Raw genomic sequence first — 8,475 nt, forward strand, 5'->3', positions numbered from 1 at the left:
ACCTTTGCAGACATCTTCAGTTGAGCACTATAATATATTAGACTATTCTACACTATAGTATAGTAAATCGGCATTTGAATCTACACAAGGGGTTCAAACTAACACATTCAAATGTCATGTTCCATGTTAAACTGAGTTTAATTAATAGGATTCATGCATCTATTGCTGGTTAGCATGTTTCCATGTGTTATATCGGAGTACGGCCCTCGCTAGAGAGATGTGCTGTTGGCTGAACCTGCAAACCATCTTTTGCTCCTGGATCCTCCTCCTCTTCTCTTCCAGAAACTGGGCATGTTTCTGACGCGCATGATGGACGTCCCGTTCCATCTTGGCTTTCTGTATAATGAGAGTTTTCTCCATATCAGCCATTTCACGATCCTGACGCAGCTGCACGTCTGTCTTCCGAGCCTCCATGAAGTCGTATCTGCGCCCTTTGGCCACTTCATGGTCAACGTGGTGCTCTGTTACCTTCTCTGCAAGATGTTTCTGTATTCTGGCCTCATCAAATGATTGATGGGCTCTTTCAATTACTTTAAAGGGGGTGAGGCTGATGTTGTCATGGCAACGACCAACCAGCCGCTTCCCTGAAGTAATGGCAGGTGAGTGAGGCTGTAGACCAGGTCTCTGAGTGTGAAAATGCCTGAAAGCCTCAGGGATGTCCTGTCCCGCAGCTTTATGGGACCACAACATGTCACTCAGTGGCTCACTCTGGTGGACCAAAGCTTTCAGTCCCAAAACATGAAAGGTTCCTTCCTCAATTTCTTCATTACAGAGGCCACCATTCACAATAGTATCTGGACATACAAAACAGAATATTGGTGAATAAAATTTAAGAAAGCTAATTAAAGCTAAAACTCTGTTGTACCTTGGTCGAATGTGCTTATTTGGCCTTCAGATTTCAGACTTCTGCATTTAGGGCTGTTGTATGGTACTATCATGCCTTGTTGACCATCAAATGATTCAGCATTTGTAGCTTCCTCAAAAACCTGTGTAAAAGTGACCAATGCATCATTACTAAACAGTCTACTTTTAGATATAGTGTTAAGTATTAATACTTATACTGTCACATTACCTCTGGGCAGAGAGTTTGCATCAGCTTATTAAGGTTTACGTGAAGCCTTTTGATCTCTGTATTATTTTCCTTTGGCTGACAAACATAACTACATGTTAGAATACAGCACCCGAGTTACAAAGCACACATTTTTAACTAATTAACAAAATGCAGTATATGTGATACTATTCAAAAGTTTGGGGTCAGTAAGATTTATTAATTTTTTTTGAAAGAAAGGAATACTTTTAATCAAATAAATTGTCCAAAAGTGACAGTGAGTACATTTATAATATTACAAAATATTTACGTTTCAAATTCATGCGTTTTTTTTTTTTTTTTTTTTTTACTTTCTCTTTATCAAAAAATATTGAAAATATTTTTTTATCATGGTTTCCACAAAAATGTTTAGCAGCACAACTGTTTTCAGCATTGATAATAATAAGAATTATTTCTCAAGCAGCAAATCAACACATTAAAATGAGTTCTGAAAGATCATGTGACACTGAAGACTGGAGTAATGATGCTAAAAATTCAGCTTTACCATCAGAGGAATACATTTAAATATATTTAAAGGGAAAATAGCTATTTTAAATTGTACTAATATTCCACAATATTGCTGTTTTAACTGTTTTGTTTTTTAATCAAATATATTATCAAAAATAACATTAAAAAATCTTAACGACCCTAAACTTTTGAATGGTAGTGTACATCAGTCAAATATTGTACATACTAGCTCATGGTTGTCATCTGTGTCCTCCGTGGTTTTCTGAGACTGAGATGGTTGATGCTCATTTTCTGCCCTCACAGGTGGAGTGGAAATGAATGGTTTCCCAGACGCTGTGTGTTTCTTTGTACTGCAAAATCTGACAATGCAGAATTCTTCTTAATAAACAACTTCTATAGACCCACTGAAAAAATATCCCAAATAATATTTCTACTGCTAAGTACCTACCCTGTACATTTTAGTGAAGCTTAGCAAATGTCAAGATATCAAAAAACTCTGCAACATATTTACCCAAGACTTTTCCTAACTAAATGGCCTCGGATCCAGCGCTGTACAATGAGTGTAGGAGAATAAAAGGCCTGAATCCTGTTTATTTCAGTGGTTATCTTATACATAGCTTTCATTTCTGTCTCAAATGAATCCTGAAGAAAAAGGAAACATCAAAATATGATTTGGACACAAAAGTAAACAAAGCAAACAAAGAAGAAAATAATGAGCACTAACCGACTTTGTAGACGGGTACAAACTGACACAAAAGTGTTGCTTCATTGCTTTGAAATGAAAAGGAAGGGACCAGTTTTGGATGATTTCCTCGTCCGAGATAACAAAGTTGTCCAAGGCCTTCAGTGACCATATGTTGTTGACCAGACAGTGCCTGTAGTTCTTCTTTAAACTGAGTGGGGTGTCATAGAGAGTTAAAGCAGTCAGGTTTAAACAGCCCGAGAGGCCTTTAATATTGTCCCAGGTTGACATGTTGTTGTCGTGTAGATATAGAAGTTGTAATTCTTTCAGATGACTCCAACATGAAGCATCAGGGAGCTCAACGATCTGAGCAAAAAGATGATTATTAGTGATTTGTTCTCCTTAAAGGGATAGTTCACCCAAAAATGACAATTCTGTCATTATTTACTCACCCTCATGTCGTTCCAAACCCTTAAGACTTTCGTTCATCTTCGAAACACAAATGAAGATCTTTTTGATGAAATCTGAGAGATTTCTGTCCCTCCATTGACAGCTACGCAACCGACACCTTGACGCTTCAAAAAGTTCATAAAGAGATCATAAAACTAATCCATATGAATTGAGCAGTTTAGTCCAAATTTTCAAATTAAACAGATTTAATTTAGTCTTTTATTCACATCTCACAATCAACTTCACATATGTTCACATATAAACACCAACACACATCAGTTGTGGTAAACGGAAGCTCAAGCATGTTCACTTGACGTGTGAGAACCATTCCCAGATAGCAGGCAGACGTCGATTCAACGTTGATTCTTAGTTGTAAAGGTTAGTATCAATCATCAATCAAATTTCAACGTTGGATCAATCTTTACTATTTATTACGTTGAAAATAAAACATTGATTCAATGTTGAAATGCGGTTGAATGGCGTGTCTGACGTTGATTCAACGTTAATTCGATGAGCAAAGTGATGTTGTTTCAATGTCAGGAGAGACGTCGTTTCCATGTTGGTTCAATGTCAGTTTGCTATCTGGGATTGATATCAATAACCAATACATATAGAATATGTATACAATAGTATAATATAGTAACGTTACATATAGTATACAATAGTTATACTATTGAGGGTCATTCTTGTGTTACGCACTACGCAGCACGTTTGAGCTTACGCAATATGTTTGTTCTAACTTCTCACACGTCAAGCAGGTTTGGTTAAACTTCTGTTTATGTTCGCTGATCTGTGAATAAAAGCCTAAATTAAATCTGTTCATCATATAAAGCGATCAAGTCCATTTAATGACCAGTGGATCAAGTCAGAAAATTTGGACTAAACTGCTCAATTCATATGGATTAGTTTTATGAACTTTTTGAAGCGTAAAAATGTCAGGTGCGTAGCTGTCAACAGAGGGACAAAAATCTCTTAGATTTCATCAAAAGTCTTACGGGTTTGGAACGAAATGAGAGTGAGTAATTAATGACAGAATTTTCAGTTTTGGGTGAACTATCCATAGACAGTAGGAACTATCCCTTTAAAAAAAAAGTGAATCAAATATTCAGGGTTCAATTAAATAAAGTAAATACCTGATTGCCTTTTAAATCTAACTTCACCAAGTGAGTGCATGCCATCAGAGCTTCGATCCTGGTCAGAAAGTTGTCAGCCAAGATGCATATCCTCATTGCTCTGCAAGATCCAATATGATCCAGACTCTTTAAAAGCAAACTGCTCAATCTGACCATCACAATGTCCTTCGGGTCTTTCTCACCCTCTGATGTCCAGTAGCCATGATCCAGTATCAGGGACTGGGAGCAGTTTAACAAATAGGCCCAGTGTGCTTTCAGCGAATTCATTTTTACATCTTTTTGAAATTCATATATTTTCCATTTTCTGAAGGATACAAAACATCCTGAATTAGGCCTATTGTCAACACTGCATGATGACAGTACTATTCCAAATACATATTTGTATGCTTTACTGAAATTAAACTGTTAAAATCTCAATCTGCTGTTGAGTTTGTTCTTACCATGGTTGTGTGCCTTGCTCTCAATTATACTCTTTTGTTGGCTGTATGAAACCAAGATAAAAGTTGCTATGACAACAATGGTTGGGAAATACAAGAATCTTCTCCAAACATGTTCTTGCAAACCACTTACATTACATTACAAATAAAATACAAAGAATATTCATTTTATGTCGGGAGGTTGAATATTTAATTAATTCAGTTTAACGTAAATTATTTTGATGAAGAGAGCGATAAACAAATTAAAACACAGACGTCAGAGTTCGTTTGTCACATGACTGGAACCCGGAAGTGCACATGTAAACACAAGTTTAAGTGAGATTCTCTGAATTTTGAAAACGGCAATTAACTCGTTATTTTTCACATATGTTTCCGTACATCTGTTATCAGTGATCGTCGGTATGATTCATATTTGTCGTTGATTGAAAGTTCAGATTTTATAGAAGTGAGACAGACAGTGGATTTGAGTGGTCTCACAATGGCAGAACGCGGAAACGTTCATCTGCAAAAATCCACCAAAGAGAAAATAAAAAAATTCAACCAGCTGAGAGGTAAAGTTTCCATTATATCTTCAAACTACTTTTTCTATAGAATTTAAAGCTGTTTGACCTGTGTCGTACTGTTCTGGACTGGTACCATGGTAAAGTGGTGGTATCAGAAATGGCTAAGTGATTACCTGATTCATATACTATGGTATTTACATGCTATTCTTTGTAATCCCTTGGAATACCATGACATGTGATACATGTCCAAATAAACATGGTAATACTGTGGTACTTTTTATTATTATTATTATTATTATTATTAGTGTTGCTGATAATATTGACGCTTGTCTGCTGCTCATGAGGGCTCCTTTAACAAGAATAAAAGTTATTCATTTCCTGTCCACAGGTAAAGAAGTTCAGACTAATGAATTCTGGGATCTGGTGGTCATTACTGCCGTGGATGAGGACCAGAGGTCTGCTTATGAAATTCAGATCACTGAGAAACTGGAGAGGAAAGAACTGCCCCTTGGCATCAGTTATCATGTGTTTGCAGATCCTCCAGGATGCAAGATTGGTGCGATATATAAAAACTTGTTTTTAAAACTTGTATTTCAAGCACATTGTTAAGAACTGTTTTATCATCTGTCCATACAGGTAATGGTGGGTCCACTTTACATTCACTGCAGTTTCTTCATGATAAATATGGCAAGTCACTGTCTGGATTTAAAGTCATCCTAATTCATGCAGGTACTATATAAATTCATTTTAATTATCATCCCTCATTCCTTAATTTTGTTCATTGTTAATAAGCCTTACACTTCGTTCAAAAGTTTGGGGTCAGTAAGATATATATATATATATATATATATATTTTTTTTTTTTTTTTTTAAGTATCTTATACTCAACTTATATATACTTATACTTCACCTACATTGTTTTGATTCAAATTGAACAGTAATGTTGTGAAATATCATTACAATAATAAAAAAAAAACCTTGTAAAGATTTATTTGATTCCTGTGATGGAATTTTCAGTATCATTACTCCAGTCTTGAGTCTCACATGATCCACAGAAATCATTCTAATATGCTGATTTGCTGCACAATAAATGTTTCTTATAATTATTATCTAAATTTGAAAACAGTTGCTGCTTAATATTTTTGTGGAAACATGATACTTTCAGGATTCTTAGTTCAGAAGAACAGAATTGATTTAAAATGGTAAACGTTTGTAACTTTATAAATGTCTTTACTGTCATATCAATTTAATGCATCCTTGCTGAATAAAAGCATTAATTAAAAAAATATATCTTTCTGACCCTAAACTTTTGAATGGTAGTGTTTGTAAAGGGTTAGGGCAAAATAAACCCCAAAATGAAACTGAGGGGTCTTGTATATTATCCTAAAAATGTGATAATGACTGGCTGACTGTACATTATCTTGCTTTATATATACACATCTTCTTACTTAATAAATAAATAAATGGACATAAAACTTATCTACTTATCTATTCATTTTATTATGTATGCAGGAGGATTCAGTCAACGTTTACCCAATGCCAGTGCCCTGGGTAAAATATTCACAGCTTTGCCCCTAGGAAAGCCTTTATATCAGATGCTGGAGCTTAAACTTGCAATGTATGTGGATTTCCCTTCACACATGAAGCCAGGAATTCTGGTTACCTGTGCTGATGATATAGAGCTCTATAGTGTTCCTGACCAAGAGAACGTTGTGTTTGATAAGTCAGGTTTTACTGCCTTAGCACATCCCTCCCCTCTCTCTGTTGGGACCACACATGGAGTTTTTGTTCTAGAACCAGCAGAGACGCCCAGTATCTGTGACATGGAATATAGAAATTGCTCTCATTTTTTGCATAAGCCAAACATCGAAAAGATGCGCATATGCAACGCAGTATGCAAGCGGGAAGGAGATGAGTTTGTTTACACCGACAGCACTTATTATGTTGATTACGGGACTGCTATGACACTGCTGACCTTGTTAAGTGAAATCAGCCCTCTCACAGGTGAAATCGATGCTTATGGGGACTTTCTTCAAGCTCTGGGACGAAAAGCTACTGTGGATTACACAGAAAACACAGCCAACGTCACAAAGAAGGAAAAAGGTCTCGTTGAGATTCGCAGAAAGATTTTCCGTCGTCTCAGAGGCACAGCACTTAACGTCATCCTGCTCAACAACTCCAAGTTCTATCATGTCGGCACCACAGAGGAATACTTGTTCCACTTTACCGCTGACCCCTGTCTCAAAGAAGAACTTGCCCTTCTCTCTGCCGCTTTCAGCGTGTGCGACTTGGAGCCATTGGAGGAAACTAGAGCTTGCGTGATGCATAGCATCCTGCATCCCACTGTGACCGTATCCCAGGGCAGTGTCGTGGAATACTCCAGACTGGATACTAAGGTTAAAGTGGGTACTAGATCTATCATCAGCGGATGCTGGATTGGCACGGATATAATGGTGCCAAGTGACACTTTCATGCACTCTTTGTCTGTAAACCTGGATGGCAAAACAGGTTTTGTGACTGTGGTTTTTGGTATTCAAGATGATCTAAAGAGAAACGTGTCCAGCCCTGCTGATATGAAAGCTCTGAGTTTGTGTAAGGTTAATCTGGAGGATTGTGTTAGACTCTGGGGCTTGTGTCTCGAAAGGATCAGGTTCTCAGGAGACGCATCCATGTGCAGTTTGTGGAACGCCTGCATTTTCCCATTGTGTTCCGATTTAAAGGGTTCATTTGCGATGTCACTGGGGATGGTAAAGGCATTGGAGAGTGGAACCAAATTCACTCTTCCCAATAATACCACACTAACCTCTTTACAGGAAACTCTACAGAACAAGAACCTGGAGGAAATGCTGAAATTTAGGAAAGAACTTTATGAAGACATTCTCAGGGTGAATTTAGGAAATTCTGTTACCACTAATTTCATTGCATAAACTGCCCATGCCCAACAGAGGCAAAGTGCAGTAAGTACTGGGGGAAAAAATGGCTTCAGATTTGTTTTACTGAATTTTAATTGATTCGATATCAGTTATCACTGTTTTCTCTAAATATGAACCTTTTTTATTAAATTTGTGTTGGCTCATTTTAATGTTCTGTGTTCTATGTTTTACATTTTCGACTTACTTTGAGCATCTTCACCAAACACAAATCAAGGCATTATGAAGGCTGAATTATATCAGGTGCGCAATCACAAAAGATAAAAGGAGGAAAAGCCCTCACACTTTCGAGAGGGTAAAAAATCCTATGCAGTCATGATTAAAAGTGTCCCATTTTAAATGTGTGTTATGCTATATTTTAAATGTACGCATTTGGAATGTACACTACCATTTAAAAGTTTGGGGTCAAGAATGCAGTAAAAACAGTAATATTGTAAAATATTGTTACAATTTAAATAACTGTTTTCTATTTCAGGTTCAGGTTTATTGATATAGCCCATTTCATACACAGAACGGTAGGCCAATGTGCTTTACATAATCATAACAATTAAGATATAGTTAAAACTAGTTAAAATGTCATGTCAATCAATACAAATAGTTAAAATAATTTGAATAAAATAAAAACATGGGACTTAACAGGGAACATAATACACAGAAAAGCTAAATAAATAATAATAAAAAAACAGCACAGATAAAAACATAAGAGCTTACAAACCACAGGTGCAAGGGAGGGTTAATGGAAGGCATCGTAGAAGAGTTTTGTTTTTAGTCTGGATTTAAAAATGG

General features: G+C 36.4%; 2 protein-coding genes across 2 annotated transcripts; one reads left to right on the forward strand and one right to left on the reverse strand.

Annotated features, from left to right (window-relative positions):
- Positions 1–2: 2 nt before the first annotated feature.
- Positions 3–4,087, reverse strand: lrriq3 (leucine-rich repeats and IQ motif containing 3; the record flags this gene model as incomplete). Its single annotated transcript, XM_084388933.1, has 7 exons — positions 3–794; positions 866–986; positions 1,073–1,147; positions 1,782–1,914; positions 2,067–2,197; positions 2,280–2,603; positions 3,821–4,087. 7 exons carry the CDS (start codon positions 4,085–4,087, stop codon positions 160–162), a joined length of 1,686 nt encoding a protein of 561 aa, XP_084245059.1. The 3' UTR covers positions 3–159.
- A 442-nt stretch (positions 4,088–4,529) lies between these two features.
- Positions 4,530–7,835, forward strand: fpgt (fucose-1-phosphate guanylyltransferase). The gene is made up of 4 exons (XM_084389115.1): positions 4,530–4,808; positions 5,149–5,316; positions 5,397–5,489; positions 6,272–7,835. Exons 1-4 carry the CDS (start codon positions 4,736–4,738, stop codon positions 7,684–7,686), a joined length of 1,749 nt encoding a protein of 582 aa, XP_084245241.1. The 5' UTR covers positions 4,530–4,735; the 3' UTR covers positions 7,687–7,835.
- The last annotated feature ends 640 nt before the right edge of the window (positions 7,836–8,475 follow it).

This window comes from Rutilus rutilus (genome assembly GCF_951802725.1).
Source record: "Rutilus rutilus genome assembly, chromosome: 19".
Lineage (NCBI taxonomy): Eukaryota > Metazoa > Chordata > Actinopteri > Cypriniformes > Leuciscidae > Rutilus > Rutilus rutilus.

Coding starts and splice junctions, on each gene's coding strand:
- fpgt (XM_084389115.1), top strand. CDS start 4,736: ATGGCAGAACGCGGAAACGTTCATCTGCAAAAATCCACCAAAGAGAAA. Junction 5,317..5,396: donor TCCTCCAGGATGCAAGATTG/GTGCGATATATA, acceptor CTGTCCATACAG/GTAATGGTGGGTCCACTTTA. Junction 5,490..6,271: donor AGTCATCCTAATTCATGCAG/GTACTATATAAA, acceptor TTATGTATGCAG/GAGGATTCAGTCAACGTTTA.